Here is a 17,029-nt window from a genome sequence, read left to right as displayed (position 1 = left end):
GAAAAGTCTGAGTCCCTTATTTAAAATTTTTTTTTTGTTTCAAGTTCAAAGTTGTGTTTACTCTTCCCAGCACAATGGAGAAACTGTTACACAGAAAGATTTTGCATTTACTAATGTAATAGGATCAGAGTCTTAGTGCATTCGGCAAAGACCCATAGCAACAATTTCGGAGGAGAATGGGGAAAATCTTAGGCAGATAAATCCTTCCAGGTTTGTTTGTGACTGTCTCTCCAGTAAGGGAGAAGCAGAAGGTGGCAACTAACATGTATGGAGGGCCTTCTGTGCCAGGCCCCCTGCATGAGGTTTCACATGTCATGTCATCTAAACCTCACAGCTGCTACGAGGGGAGGCACCTTAACTCCAATGGCAACTATGTGGCTAGGAAAGTTTGGGCAACTTGTCCAAGGTCTCAGAGCTAGTTGGTGAAAAATACTGGGATTTGAGTCCAACTATCTCCTGTCTCTTATTTTTCTTCTCAAGTAAACATTGGTGGGAAGGAGGAACAAAGACCTTTGAATTCTAATGCAGTCCAGTAAGGTATTTCTGGTCATTTAATCAATTCATTTAACATCACCTATTATCCTAAAAAAATCAAAATGCTGTAAAGAAAAAATGTTATAATAACGTAATGAGAATCAGAGAGAAGTATCATTGCATGTGCTACGGGAATAAGTGAAGTCCTTCTTACTACAGAAGGCACCAAGCGTTTTACAGACACACACCGAATGGCATGAAAGCTAAAATACTGCATTAATACTACTTCCTAACAAGAGGCTGGACAGACATTTCATATTTACCAATTTCATACAGACAGACATGTTGAATTTCTCTCTGGTCTACTGCAAGTTCCAAAGCAGTGTGGAAAGACGTCAAGGCACTGTTGATTTGACACTAAGGAGAAAAGGAAAACAGAATTACCAGCTAAGATCTGTCGACAACATTACAATCATCATAATTCAAAAGCATCTTTTTCCTTCATAGTTATTTTAAATAGGTTAAGCAGTATAGAAGACAGTGGTTTAAAGATTGCTAGGAAAATACTCCAATTTGCCCCCAAACAGCTGGGAAATTAACCTAAGCACAGAGAGCCTCTCCTTGGCTCAGGTGCTAAGGGCTCAGCTCACACCTGCTTTCTCCTCCAGCTTTCTCTCCTTGCTCAGGTGGTAAGGGTTCAGCTCGCACCCGCTTTCTCCTCCAGCTTTCTCTCCTTTGCTCAGGTGATAAGGGCTCAGCTTGCACCCGCCTTCTCCTCCAGCATTCTCTCCTTGCTCAGGTGGTAAGGGCTCAGCTCGCACCTGCCTTCTCCTCCAGCATTCTCTCCTTCACTCAGGTGGTAAGAGCTCAGCTCGCACCTGCCTTCTCCTCCAGCTTTCTCTCCTTGCTCAGGTGGTAAGGGCTCAGCTCGCACCTGCTTTCTCCTCCAGCTTTCTCTCCTTGCTCAGGTGGTAAGGGCTCAGCTCGCACCTGCCTTCTCCTCCAGCATTCTCTCCTTTGCTCAGGTGGTAAGGGCTCAGCTCGCACCCACCTTCTCCTCCAGCATTCTCTACTTTGCTCAGGTGGTAAGGGCTCAGCTCGCACCTGCCTTCTCCAGCATTCTCTCCTTGCTCAGGTGGTAAGGGTTCAGCTCGCACCCGCCTTCTCCTCCAGCTTTCTCTCCTTCACTCAGGTGGTAAGGGCTCAGCTCGCACCCACCTTCTCCTCCAGCATTCTCTCCTTTGCTCAGGTGGTAAGGGCTCAGCTCACACCCACCTTCTCCTTCACTCAGGTGGTAAAGGCTCAGCTCGCACCCACCTTCTCCTTCAGCATTCTCTCATACTTGTACAGTAGGACGTGTTGGATTTTAATTGTTTGCTAATCTAGCTCCTTGTTACCACATAGGTGTGGAAAGGGAAGGGACTATATTTCATCTCCCTGTGTGCACCCAGCCCTGGCCCACAAGTCTCTCAGTCGCTACTGAGTGAATGCACAAAGCCACTCCATTAGCCCGGTCCTCAGTGAGCTCTTCACCATACAGTTGATAGTTTGCTTCTATACCCTAGAATGCTGTTCTCCAATTGCTTCTGCTCATCAAATCTCCTCTCCCAACACTTCAGAAATTCCCTGAGGATCCAGATTACATTTCCTACATTTTCATTCACATAACACTGTCCGGGACCCAGCAAACTCTCAAATGTCTGCTCTGCTTACTCCCAGTTAAATACATTTCATTTTCCCTCCACTAAAGATCTCACTCAGGGTCTGCCAACACGATGCCACAAGTACCCAAGAGGAACAGCTCAAAAGCATTATCAGGATTCAAAGCATTAGTTTAATCTTAGGCATTGAGAAATGCTAAATGTCATGTATCATTAATAAATAAATCTTAAACACCCAGACAACCTGACAGCTTATTCTGAACGGTGCATGCATTTCTTTCTTGCTCTGCTGGTGCCAGGGCTCCTCTCACTGCCCTACACTTGCAGGGAAGTGGACTTCCCTCCCCTGGGCTTCCAGGTGTGTCTCCTGCTGCTTTCTCTATGCTCCCTCCCCCTCCAATGCTCTCAACTGCCCGTTCTCTCCACAGCCAGCCAGGTGGGGTGGAAGGGTCCTGGAGGAGAAGCTGCAGGCTTCTCAGAGGACGGGTCCCCCACCCGCAGACCTGGGCTCCTTTCCTCGGCACGTCACTGCAGGAGGCCTCGGGGAAACAAGGGCACCAATGAGTCAGCAGGTGATCTTCAGGACAGCCTGTGACTCGGGAACACTGTAAGCCAAATGACTCATTAACCAAGGCCCAGCTGGATCAATAACTGTTCATGCCCCAAAGTAACACTCTCCTCTGTTGTCAGGAAGGTTGAAACTGCAGCATTCAATCCATTATCACCGTTTATGAATGCTGACCAGGTAGCTACAGAAGACACGCACCACCGCATCCCTGATTCCTGTTCTCAGTAACTTAACGTCCAGTTGGAGGAAACCTCACAGCAATGGGAATCGGAAGGCAGCTCGGAAGGCAGACATTGACACTGACTGTTAGCACACAACTCAAATACAAAACACCAAGGTTAAAAAAAAAAATCAATCCTTTACGACGCAGGAATGTGTGCATGAGTGCGTGTGTAGGTATCCAGACACTCATGTCACACCCTATGTCTTAATTTTTCCCTTTTGAGATCAACAGTTCTTTTCCTGAATCAGATATGCACTCCATTTAGCATATTTATACAGAAACCACAGCATTAGGGGTTCAGCTTTGCACACATCTCTCTCACTTTGCTAAATTAATGACATAGTTCACATACAGAATGTTTCCAGATGGGCCATCACCACCGAGCTGTCGCCCCCGCTGTCCCCCACAGTACATGACAGTGCAACAGCACGCTGTCCTTCAGAGGACAGAAAATTAATCAGGAAACATTTACTGGGCAACCGCTATGTGCCAGAGACAGGCTCTGGAGATAAAAAGATGAGTCCAAACAAAGCTTTGAATCTAAGTAAAGGAAAAAGAAATCCAGGTAGTATTTCAATCAAATCATTTCTCTTAACCCTTTCAAACTCTCTGAGGTAGGTATGTATTAATTCCATTTGCGGATGAAGAAAGTAAAGTTCAAAGAAGTTAAGGAGCTTGGTCAAGGTCAACAAGGTAACAATTGACTAGTAGTCAAAATTCTGCCCCAACTGCCTCTAAAAAGTGTGCTTTCTTTGGGGAGTGTGTATGCAGATGTGATTAAGTCAAGGATCCTGAGATGAGAGGGATTATCCTGGATTAGCCAGGTTGGCCCTAAATACAATCACATGTATCCTTCAAAGTGACACACATAGGAGAGAAGAGGACACTGTCAACCGTGGAGGCAGAGCCTGGAGTGATGCTGCCACAAGTCAACGAAGGCCAGCAGCCACCAGAGGCTGGAAGAGGCAAGGAAGGGTTCTCCCCACAACCTCCAGAGGGCTTGAAAGCACTGAGACCAGGTTGTGGAGCTCAATGGCATTATGCTCAGAGCAAGCAGAACTACAGAATTCATTCTAGTTCTATCCTGATCATTGAGTGAGGAACTATGATGAACAGCCATTAACACAGTTGAAACAGATTTTCCCATATTTTTCACCACAAAAAATATATATTTTTTTTAAAGACAGGGTCTTGCTCTGTCTCCCAGGCTGGAGTGCAGTGGTGCATTCATAGTTCACTGCTGCCTCAATCTCCCAGGCTCAAGCGATACTCCCATCTCAACCTCCTAAGTAGCTGGGATTATGGGCATGCGCTGCTGTGTCTGGCTAAATTTTTTTTTTAATTAATATTTTGTAGACAGGGGTCTCACTACATTGCCCATGCTGGTCCCAAACCCCTGGGCTCAGGTGATCCTCCCACCTCGGCTTCCCAAAGTCCTGGGATTATAAGCATAAGCCACCATGCCCAGTCTCACCAAAAATATTTAAAACAAAAAATGATCTGTGAGAGTTTTATTTTTTGTTTTTTGTTTTTTTTTTAAGACAGAGTCTCGCTCTGTCACCCAGGCTGGAGTCAGTGGCGTGATCTCGGCTCACTGTAACCTCTGCCTCCTGGGTTCAAGAGATTCTCCTGCCTCAGCCTCCTGAGTAGCTGGGACTACAGGCATGTGCCGCTGCGCCTGGCTAATTTTTATATTTTTAGTACAGATGGGGTTTCGCCATACTGGCCAGGCTGGTCTTGAACTCCTGACCTCATGATCCACCCACCTCAGCCTCACAAAGTGCTGGGATTACAGGTGTGAGCCACCGTGCCCAGCCCATGATGATATTAATTTGTCATCATAAAAACTCTCACAGAGGCCAGGCGCAGTGGCTCAAGAGGTCAGGAGATCGACACCAGCCTGGCTAACACGGTGAAACCCCGTCTCTACTAAAAATACAAAAAATTAGCCGGGCATGGTGGCACGTGTCTGTAGTCCCAGCTACTCAGGTGGCTGAGGCAGGAGAATCACTTGAACCCGAGAGGTGGAGGTTGCAGTGAGCCAAGATAGCGCCACTGCACTCCAGCCTGGGTGACAGAGCGAGACTCCATCTCAAAAAAAAAGTCTTTCTCTGGTCCACTATGGACCAGAGAAAGAATTATCTTCAACTGGATACTTGATTCACAGTTCAATTTTAAAGAAATACAGATACTCCGACCTCAAAAGCATTTTCTTTAAAATGGGCAGGTATTAAAAAGCCACTAGGCCAGGACTGACTTAGTGCCATCTAGGCTTTTGTCTCATTAATTATACCTGGACACACTGTGTCACAAAAACCACTCCAAGCCTCAGTTTCCTCACTAGTAAAATGAGAAACAATATTGGCTAGCTTTATCTGCTTCCAGCAAAAGCCATGAAGAACACAAAGCGCAAACCTTTGCCAAATTAAGTAGGGCATATTTATTGACAAATTCACACCACCATAATCTGCAGCCATGGCATTGTTACTAAAGATGGAGCATATTTTTCCAGTTATTCCAGCCTGCCCTCTTGTAGGTATATTCCTAGGTATTTTTTAGTTCTTCTAGCAAGTGTAAGAGGTATTCGTTGCTCCATTTTATTCTCTAAGTGAGTGTTGCTGGTATGTGGGAAAACTCTGGATTTTGGCAAGTTGATTTTGTGTATGTCACAATATCATCCTCTTAGGAGTTCTCTCTCATATATATATATTTAATTTCCTTGGATTTTCCATGGAGGCAAATATAATTTGCAAGTGACAGTACTGTCTCTTCTTCTACAACAAATTTGTTTGTTAATTGGCTAGGAGCACCAGTTAGAATACTGAATTATAACAGCACACTGCACTGCTGTCTTTAATGAGGCCACCATTAAATATGGTTTCACCATTAAATAGGACTTGCTGCAAGTAGATGCCATTTTTTACTAAATAAGAAATTTCCTTCCCATTTATAGCTTACTAATAGTTTTTTTTTTAATCTGGATTGAGTTGTACATTAAATACCATTGACAGGACTGTATGGTTTTATCAATTATTTCCTTAATGCAGGGAATAACAGGAACATATTACCTGAGGCTGAACCATGGCTGCCTTTTTGGAATAAGTCCTACTAGGTCATAATATAGCATTTTAAAATTACAATGTTGGATTTAATTTGCTAATATTTATTTAAAATTTCTTTCTTTTTTTTTTGAGACAGAGTCTTACTCTGTTGTGCAGGCTTGAGTGCAGTGGCATGATCTTGGCTCGGCTCACTGCAATCTCTGCCTCCTGGGTTCAAGTGATTTTCATGCCTTAGCCTCCCAATTAGCTGGGATTACAGGTGTGCACCACCAGACCCTGCTAATTTTTTGGATTTTTATTAGAGGCAGGGTTTCACCATGTTGGCCAGGCTGGTCTCGAACTCCCGACCTCAGGTGATCCACCTCCCTCAGCCTCCCAAAGTGCTGGGATTACAGACATGAGCCACTGCATCCAGCTTATTTAGAATTTCTATATTGGGAATGCATGATCAATCATTTTTCATTTAGTGCTTTACTCTTTGGTTATCAGGATAATGCCAGACTTGCAGAACCAGCTGCAAATATTTTCATATTTCCTGTGCTCTGAACTATATAAATAACTAGTTCACTTTTTAAAGCCATGCGTTTCAACTGAATAATTAAATGTTTAAATCGCCATAATTTAAATTTTTTTCTTAATGGCCACACAGTGTAACAAAGAATATTAGACTTTAGACAATACTGCCCAATTCTAGGCCAACTTTATAATCAACAGAAGTTTGAACCTTACGAAATAATTTGCTTTGTTTATATTCTCAGGGGATGTTGAATTTTTTAATTTTTAAGTTTAATTATTGTTATTATTACTATTTGAAACAGGGTCTTGCTCTGTCACCCAGGATGGAATGCCTTGAACTTCTGGGCTCAAGCAATCCTCTCACCTCAGCCTCCTGAGTAGTTGGGACTATAGGTGCACACCACAAATCTGGCTAATTTTTTAACTTTGTGTTTTGTTTTGTTTTGTTTTGTTTTGTAGAGACAGGGGTCTTGCTATGTTTCTCAGGCTGTTCTCAAACTCCTGGCCTCAGGCAGTCCTCCTGTGTTGGCCTCCCAAGGCACTGGGATTACAGGCATGAGCCACAGCACCCAGCTGGGATGTTGAAATAAATTTCATTTAAGTATAATACTCTTAGGAAAGGTACCTTGTCTTTAAAAATAAGTGTCACCTGCTAATAGTGGTGGGAAATAATCCACAATATTGTTTTCCAACATTCTGAACATACACTCACAGTAAATGGCAATTAAGTTTCCTACCAATTGTTTCAGACTCACCAGGAGAAATTCCAGATTTTATCTAACAGGCATAATTAAGATCTGTTTAAGATTCTATCATAAATACACAAGAATGTACGCTTGCCTGATATCCAAACAAACACATGCGTGTTCTGTGGCAAGAGAAGGGACAAAAAGAAATAAACCATGTACTATAAAGAGATGGAGCAACTACAGGTGACATTTTCCACACAATTAAAAAATTCAAGCTATTCTTGATATTTCCATACTAATATACTTTTAAAGCCCTATATAAAGATCTCAACATATAAATATGAAGATACAAAAAAGTCTGAATGATTTTCACAGTCAACACATGAAGCCTGGGGTCTACTAATATTCCTTATTGTTCTATTGAAAAATGCTCACCAGCAATACCTGAGAGGACTTGCTGAACTCAGCTACCCAGCAAAAGGTTCCATGTCTAGAGTTGCAAAAAGAGTAGAAATGGAAACAAGGCCGAGTTCTTTTGGGGATTTGGCCCAGACTATATTGCCAAAGGGATGTCAAATTCCAGCCCTCCCCGAATCTGTAACACAAGATTCTGCTTCCCAAGTGAGCAGTTTCCTTTTGTGCCACCTCCAAATCATATTTAACACTAAATGACAAAAACCTCACATGCACAAAGGTTTCAGTTCAGAGCCTTGTCTGCTGGTGTTAAAATAATGTTGGTGTCACTTCAATCTGTTGGGTTAAACATCAGACAAGTGGTAACTGTTGCAGGGACAAATCACAGAACACAATAGTCCCTTGTTCCCCAATTCTACAGCTTTGATGTGCATTTGCCTTTGAGAATGTTCAAATCTGTTAGATAAATAAGTTCGCAGTTTGTAAAACATAAGCACATTGTATTTTAAGATGTTTTAAGCAACTAGTAAGTAAAAAGCCTGTTAGAGTCTGAGCAACATGGTGAAACCCCATCTCTACAAAAACACAAAAAATTAGGTGGGCTTGGTGGCACATGCCTGTAGCCCCACCTACTTGGGAGGCTGTGGCGGGAAGATCGCTTGAGCTGGGAGGTTGAGGCTGCAATGAGCTGTGATTGTACCACTGCACTCCCGCCTGGGTGGCAGAGGGAGACCCTGTCTCAAAAACAAAAGTTTGTTAGTGTATTAGTCTATTTTCATACTGCTTATAAATAAATACCTGAGACTGGATAATTTATCAAAAAAGAGAAGTTTAATGGACTCACAGTTCCACATGGCTGGGGAGGCCTTGCAATCATGGCAGAAGGCAAAGGAGCAGCAAAGGAACATCTTACACGGTGGCAGGCAAGAGAAGTGCAGAGCAAAGGAGAGGAGAAGCCCCTTATAAAACCAACAGATCTCGTGAGAACTCACTCATTATCATGAGAACAGGATGGGGGAAACTGCCCCCGTGATTCAATTATCTCCACCTGGCCCCTCCCATGACACATGGGGACTATGGGAACTACAATTCAAGAGGAAATTTGGGTGGGGACACAGCCAAAACATATCAGTTAGAATAGGCAAAATTCATGAGATGTATTTAGAATAAAAGAAGCACTCAGAAAGTAAAGTGTGCATGTGTGTGTTTGTGTGTGTGTGTGTGTGTGTGTGTGTGTGTTAGAGAAGGATGAAAGGCCTAAGAAATATCTAATATTCATGAGGTATTTGGGACTAGACATGAGATTAAACATACAAACAACACTAAATATTTAGAATACTAAATATACATGAGAACTTAATATTCATGAGGTCTTAATTCGACCATCCACTGGTGACACCCATTCAGGCACCAGGTATCCTCTGCCCAGTAAAACACCAATAAAACCCAGCAAAAGGTTCCACGTCTAGAGTTGCGAAAAGAATAGAAATGGAAACAAGGCCGAGTTCTTTTGGGGATTTGGCCCAGACTACATTGCCAGGTATCCTCTGCCTGTCGGGCATGGTGGCTCACACCTGTAATCCCAGCACTTTGGGACGCTGAGGCGGGCAGATCACTTGAGGTCAGGAGTTTGAGACCAGCCTGACCAACATGGTAAAACCCCATCTCTACTAAAAATACAAAAATCAGCCAGGCATGGTGGCATGCACCTGTAATGACAGCTTCTCAGGAGGCTGAGGCAGAAGACTTGCTTGAACCCAGGAGGTGGAGGTTGCAGTGAGCCAAGATAGTGCCACTGCACTGGGTGACAGAGCCAGACTCTATCTCAAAACAAAACAACCCATGGCTGTCCATCAGTCTGCTGCACTATGGCCAGGTGTACTCATCCCCATGGGTCTCTGATAAATTATGTGCCACAGCCCAGGATACCCTCCACCTTCAGGCCCCCTCTCTCAACGCCAGTCCTCCTAACCACATCAGTGAGGAAGAGGGATGTGCACAGGAAGGGAGGACACTGCACATTGCACACCCCAGCACCCAGGTCGCACAGTCCTCCCACCCACCCCGCCTGCAGCCTCCCCTAAGAGTGCTAACTGATGCTTTCTTTTTCCCCTGGCTGTTCACTGAGCGATTTACATCAATTCACTAAACTCCGTGATTCCAGCCCATTTTAATTTGGTGTGAGAATCTTTCTGTTCTGAGACCTCTGGAAGAACGTGTAGGTGGTGTACTTGGAGGCGGCCAGGGCACCAATGGCACCTGCATAAAAAGGGAGAGAAACGCCCAGTTGCCTGTGGGGAGACACTAACTGGCACTGGATGTCAACCGTTATGGAATGAATTGTGTCCCTCCAAATTCATGTTAAAGTCCTAAACCCTACATCAGAATGTGACCTTATTTGGAAATAAGGGTTGTTGAAGATGTGATGAGCTAGGTTTAGATCAGGTCACACTGGAGTAGGTTGGGTCCTGACTCCCTCACAAAGAGGGAGAATGCAGACGCGGAGGCCAGCTCAAAGAGAGAACGCCACCCGGAGGCAGAGACAGAGATGGGGGTGACACTTCTACAGGCCAGGACATGGCAAAGCTTGCCAGCAAGCCCCAGAAGCCAGGAGAGACGAATGGAACAGGCTCTTCCTCACGGCCCTCAGAGGAACCAATTCTGCTGACTCTAATTTTGGACATCTAGCCCAGAGCTGGGGGACAATACATTTTTGTTGTTTAAGTCCCCAGTTTGTGATACTTTGTTATGGCAGCCGTAGGAAACGAAGACACCAACGGTCGGGGTGTCCCTTCTTTGGGGATCCATTCACGTCTGCCCACCATCACCATGTGGTGGCATGGAAGTGTCTTTCTCTGGAGTAAGGGCAAGGGTGAGCACCCGACTCAAGTGAGGCACGTCACAGGGCTCCCCACACCCCACTCAGAAGCCACCACTGGAGTCCTCACAGGTGACGAAGGTGGGCCAGTGTGGTGCCTGCCTACAAGTGTGTGTGTGCGTGTATGTGTACATGCAGGCATGTGTGTGTGTGCACTTATGTATTTCATATATGCATGCCTATATAATACATTTATTTCCCTCTTAGGTTGGCAAATTATAACAGTAATTTGTATAAATACCCGATCATCATCCATAAAGATTTTATCAACTTTCCCTATGTACCAACAGTTTGTAAAGGGTCAATTTCCCTGTACCTTTTATTCACACTGAATGTTTTCAGTATTAGCCAACCATTTTTCCATGTTGTTTTAATTTGCATTTCCTGGATTTTTGCAAGGTTCACATGTTATTGGCCATGTGTATATCTTATTTCCTGACTTCCCAGCTTAGGTGTTTTGGCATTTTTCTTTTTCTGTGCTTTTATTTATTTATCCTTCCATTATGTCCTAATTTTGAAAGAACTCTTTCTATACTAAAGATGCTAACCTTTAGTAGGTTAGCATCCAGGGTTTTTTTTCCTTCTTTTGAACTTTGCTTATGATATTTTTAAATACAGAAGTTTATTTTTATGTAAATTCTATCAATCTTTTGATCAATTTTATCAATCTTTTTCTTAATATGTTTTGGTTTTAGAGTTATGTTTAGAAAGTCCTTGATGGGGGAGATGGAGCTTTTAATACTACTGGGGATGTGGAATTCATAAATTTTGCATAATTAGGGAACTGTTTCCACATGCCATAAATATGGCTGCTCCCATTCTGACAAAAGTCCAGGAGCTACAGAAACATAACCATCATCACAGCACAACTGAGAGGAAAAGAACAAGAGACTGTACTTTGTATTCATTCATCACACACACACACATGCACAGTCACACACACACCACACACACACACACATATATAAACACCCTGCTCCCTAAGTGCTGGGCACTGGTCTAGGCATTTGAGATAAAGCAGTGGCCCAAACGAAGTCTCTGTCCTCGTGGAGCTTATGTTCTCATTCTAATGGGGAGGGGCAGACAATAAACAAATAAGGAAACCCTTTCACGCAGAGTGTCTGGAGAGAAGTCTCTGGGCAGGGATGAGGTGGGTGGTCTCCCTGGCAGGTGACTCTGAACAAACTCAAGGAAGTGAGGAACTGGTGAAAGCAGATATCAAAGGTAAAAATGTCCTAGGCAGGGCCCAGAAAGCACAAAGGCCCCGAGGCAGCCCTGTGCCCTGTGCGTTTAAGGAAGGAAGGAGGCCAGTGGGGCAGGGGTGGAGTGGGAATGGCCATAGGGGCAGGCAAGGAGGCTGCAGAGGCAACAGCAGGTCAGTTCATGCAGGCCCTGATGACCATTATAAGAATTTGGGATTTGGGGCTGGGTGCGGTGGCTCATGCCTATAAACCCAGCACTTTGGGAGGCCAAGGTGGTGGATCACTTGAGGTCAGGAGCTCAAGACCAGCCTGGCCAACATGGTGAAACCCAGTCTCTACTAAAAATACAAAAATTAGCTGGGCGTGGTGGCAAGTGCCTGTAATCCCAGCTACTCGAGAAGCTGAGGTAGGAGAATCACTTGAACCCAGAAGGTGGAGGTTGCAATGAGCCGAGATGGCACCACTACACTCCAGCCTGGGTGACAGAACAAGACTCCGTCTCAAAAAAAAAAAAAAAAAGAGAATGTGAGATTTCGTACTGAATGGGAAGGGGAGTTATTTAAGGGTTTTGTACAGAGACATGACATAATGTAACCTAAATTTTACTAACGAAGTTACTTTGACAGATATGTTAAAGCAGACTGCAGGGCAAGAAGAGCAAAAGCAGGGAGTCAGGATGATGTGACCATCCAGGAGAAAAACAGTGCTGGCTGGGACTGGGGCAGGAGGAGTGGCGGGTGGGAAGGACAGAAAGAAGTGGCCTCTGAAATTCCTAATTCATTAATAAAACTCCACATAGTATAAGAAAGTGACTCTCCAATGTGAACAACAACACATGTGAAAGACATACATACAGCAGATAAAAGCTGATGCTGACCTTGAAATATATGCCCTATAGGCGACAAGGTAGGGGAGTTCAGTGAGTTCCCAAGAACCAGACCACATGCGTGCTGTTACTGCTGGCTATGGAGACCAATTGCAGATTAGTGAATTACACACAGATTTTCATACCACAAGGATGTTCTCTGCACATCTCCATTTGTCCTTTCAGGATCTGTATAAATTTCTGACATAAGAACACCTCCAGCGCCTACTGTGAATGACTATTTAGAAGATACAGATCTCCAACTGATAATTATAGTCAATAATACTTAGGTATTGAGCAAATGTAAATAGTATATATTTCTGGAATGCAAGACGTTTATCTGTACCTTGACATACTTTTGTATTTCACCACATTCTCAAATGAATATGACTTATTTAGACAGAATGAGGCAGTTGGAAATTAACATTCTGATGTGGAGCAAGGAGAGGCTAAGTAAAGAGCCTTTCTTTCTTTTTTTTTTTTTTTTTTCCCCAGACAGGGTCTCACTCTGTTGCCCGGGTTGGAATGCAGTGGCGTGATCACGGCTCACTGCAACCTCAACCTCCTAGGCTCCAGGGATCCTCCCACCTCAGCCTCCCGAATAGGTGGGACTATGTGCACACTACACCTGGCTAATTTTTGTATTTTTTATAGAGACAGGGTTTCGCCATGTTGCCCAGGCTGGTCTCAAACTCCTGGGTTCAAGCAATCCTCCCACCTCGGCCTCCCAAAGTGGGAGTGTACAGGTGTGAGCCAGCACACTGGCTTAGGTAAAGAGCTTTTAAGCAAAGCTGCTGTAATAAGCGTATCCTGGTCTCATCATCATCATCAGAGGGGCCAACATGTGGGGTGCTCTTAACCCTGTGCCTGGTAAGATGGCAAATCTTCATCGTGGGCCAGGTGTACAATCTCCAGGCCTCACTGAAGGCCACATAGCCTTTGAGGTGGAGTCCAAAACGGGAACCTGCTCAGTCTGACTCCAGAGCCAGCACTGTGGACCTCCCCGCTCCACAGCCTCCTCATCCTAAAGATGGTCCCCACCTCTCCAGTCATCTCCACCCACAGCAACCACCCATTCACTTGGTGCTTTCTTTTTCCTTTCTTCATAACTGAATTGCATGCTTCTTGTGGGCAGGGAATTTTCATTCCTAAAAGGCCTTTCACATCATAGCCAATAAATACTTGATTATGTACAAATAATGGATAGAGTAGTTATGTTTTCAGCATCTCCACATGAATGAATAGCAATCGCCTTGAAAAGTGAGTTATGCAACTGAATCCACCACTAATGGTAGAGGAAATGAATAATGCACCAATTACAAAACTTCCTTGTTCTCTCAACAGTTATGGCAGGATTTTGACATTTGTGATGGAAAGTGCTTCGTAGTGGGATTTACAATTCAGACATGATTCTGTCTACATAGGAAAGGAGCACTTGATAAACTAACCCTGTGCTTAGTACTTTACCCTTCCCAGGCTGCATTATTGAAGGCTGACATCTTCTCCTAATGGGAGGTACTGCCTTCTTTTTTACAGATGAGGGTACAGGCTCAGAAAACTGGGCTGGGCCAGTAAGTTGAAGACCCCATTTTGAGATGAGCCTAGTGCTCTCTCCACTACACCAAAATGCCTTTTAAAATGATGGGAAAAATGTATGTGAAACATAGCAGTAAGTTTAAAAGAAATGTGCTTATGTTAAAGATGTTATCAAAGAATTAAAAGTAACAGCGAAGAAGATAATGCAAAGAATTAACTCAGAAAAACAAAAATCATAGAAATACAGAATACACTAGTCTACAAACACAGCCATACAACTCCAACGAAGACAGCATTTCAAGACAAACAGATAAACCTAGAAAGCCGAGAAGACCTAATATGTGTCAAGACCGGCATAAGAAAAACAAACCAAAGTTATAATCAGCAAAGTGACACTGAATGTTTGCTAGACCTGAATGACACTCTCTGTAAAAGGTGTTCAACGGGCAAGCAGCTATGTGGATGCTTTTTTTTTTTGAGACGGAGTCTCACTCTGTCACCAGGCTGGAGTGCAGTGGCACAGTATCGACTCACTGCAACCTCCACCTCCTGGGTTCAAGTGATTCTCCTGCCTCAGCTTTCTGAGTTTTAGTAGAGACGGGATTTCACCATGTTGGCCAGGATGGTCTCGATCTCTTGACCTGGTGATACGCCCACCTTGGCCTCCCAAAGTGCTGGGATTATAGGCGTGAGCCACAGTGCCCAGCTAGTTTTTTTTTTTTTTTTTAATGAAAAATTAAAGCCAAGTTGTAAAAAGCAGAAATAATCCCAGGTAGTTAGTTTTGAAGATTTTATTAGCAGCTTTATTGAGATATAATTCACAAACCAGAAAATTCACCCTTTTCAAGTATAAAATTAAGTGGTTTTTAGTATATTCACAGAACCATAACATTTGAAAGTTGGAAGAGATCTCACAAATTATCTAGCCTACTGCTTCCCAAAGTATGTTCTACCGAACGCTTCCAGTCTCACAGGCTACAGTATAAATAGGAATTTTCCTGGTCAAATAAGCTGGTTAAACATAGCATACCTGCATATTCTTATCTTCCCCTTGGAGAATCACAGTGCAAAACTAAAGCCTGGGAGAAGTCCCAGGATATCCCAATTAACCCAACACAGAACCTCTTTTCATGGGACATGTACTAACAGGCCATTAAATCAGTGAGACTGGGCTGATGCTTCAGAAAACCCTGACTTATTCCAACCCTCTAATATTCCTGGTGAATAAAAAGAACACCAGAGAAGGTCCACTGGCTTGAGGTCTCCCACCTCTTTCAAACTGCCTGACGTGAAAGCAACCATTAGGAAATAATTTTTACTGTTTATGGCAGAGCCAAAGCTAGAAACCAGATCCACAGACTTCTAGTCCAATGTTCTCTCTAGAATGCCACACACTAAACACTGAAGCTCGGAAGCCCTATGTCAATAAATGCCCTCCACTCTGGCCACAACCCTAAGAACAGTCACACTGCAGTGCCACGGTCATTACAGCCAACGACTGAGCACTCCAAGCCTTGTGCTGCACACGCCTCCTGGGTTGCCTCACTGAATCCTAACAGCTAAACTGTGCCAAGGTACCACTGGGGTCCCCATCTCACTGAGGAGGGAAGCAAGGCTTAAAGAGATGAAGGGCCAAGGTCACTGGGCCAGAGTGGAGGGGCCAGGATTCATCCCAACAGTGGCCTCCAGGGGTGAGCCCTCAGCCCTGAGCTTCTGCCAGGCAGAGGACAAGGGCCACAGACTCAGAGTAGGCCTTCCACACAGTTTATTAAAGGATGTAAGATGAATCATAATCATAATCAGATAATTAAGACACATCACAATGAACATTTAGTAAAACCTTCGGGCTCCGTAAACACCCTGAATGTGATCAAATCCCTAACCCCAGAACACAAATATCGAACTATTCTAATACAACAAATGTGTTATGATAAACTATTAAGAAAAACTATAAAACGAGCTAAGTTAAGGGAAACTAGAAACAATGGAAATTTAAAAATGAGTTGATTAAAAAATCAATCTCTCTCTCTCAAAACCAATATGATAATCCAAAAGCTTAATCATAAAATTAAGAAAACACAAATTAGTCTAATAAAATAATACCACATTTTTACAGATCTGAAACTAGTATTAAGTTATATGTTTGGAAAGTAATAACTAGAAATGGAAAACTATAATATAAAACTAAAATGGATATAAGTAAATATATATTAACATTACAGAAGAAATAAGGGAAGTTACTAAAAAACTGATTTCAAAAGGGAATTTCACGCAGTAAGTTACGTAAGAATTCCTTCCAATGTTTAATGGCAGTTTAATTACTTTAAGTGATCTGTTTCTCCAAAATATGGAGATATAAGAAAGCATATAAAAAAGATATGCTTTTAGCCAAATCATTAAAAACAAATCAGGTTTATTCCTAAAAGCCTAGTAAACACAAGTCCCAGAAATATTTATATTCACATTTAAATACATATATATATATTAATTGCTAAGTTACATATATCAGTTATATATTATATATAACATTGTTATGGAATGCTCCTGCCTCACAAAATCGATACATGAAATCCTAACCCTCACTGGAACTGTATTAGGAGGTGGGAGTTTTGTGAGGTAATCAGATCATGAGGGTGGAGCCCTCATGAATGCAATTTGTGCCCTCATAAAAGAGATCCCTGAGTGCTCTCTAGCCCCCTTTCCACCATCTGAGGACACAGTGAGAAGCCATCATCTATGAACCAGGACATGGTCCTCACTAGACACCCAATCTTCTGGCACCTTGATCTCATGCCTCCAGAACTGTGAGAAATAAAAGTGTGTTGTTTTAGTCACCCAATCTACAGTATTCTTTTATAGCAGCCCAAACTAAGACACACATATATATATACACACACACACACGTTTTATATATATGTATATATGTTATATGTGTGTGTGT

The 17,029-nt window shown here is 43.2% G+C and overlaps 1 protein-coding gene across 3 annotated transcripts in view; it reads right to left on the bottom strand.

The window, feature by feature from the left end:
- Nucleotides 1-17,029, bottom strand: part of TTC39C (tetratricopeptide repeat domain 39C) — a 118,902-nt gene that overhangs the window by 17,069 nt on the left and 84,804 nt on the right. For 2 of the 3 annotated variants that reach the window (XM_054460804.2, XM_063653500.1), the window contains exon 7: nt 798-891. In XM_054460804.2, the coding sequence (XP_054316779.1) occupies nt 798-891 (94 nt within the window). Of the gene's footprint in view, nt 1-797; nt 893-2,347; nt 2,635-17,029 lie in introns of those variants that run through there. The other variant, XM_054460806.2, reaches the window with a different exon arrangement.

Source organism: Pongo pygmaeus, chromosome 17, assembly GCF_028885625.2.
Source record: "Pongo pygmaeus isolate AG05252 chromosome 17, NHGRI_mPonPyg2-v2.0_pri, whole genome shotgun sequence".
Classification (NCBI taxonomy): Eukaryota; Metazoa; Chordata; class Mammalia; order Primates; family Hominidae; genus Pongo; species Pongo pygmaeus.
The sequence above is the reverse complement of the archived record's forward strand: the minus strand, read 5'-3'. Positions and strand labels throughout refer to the sequence as shown.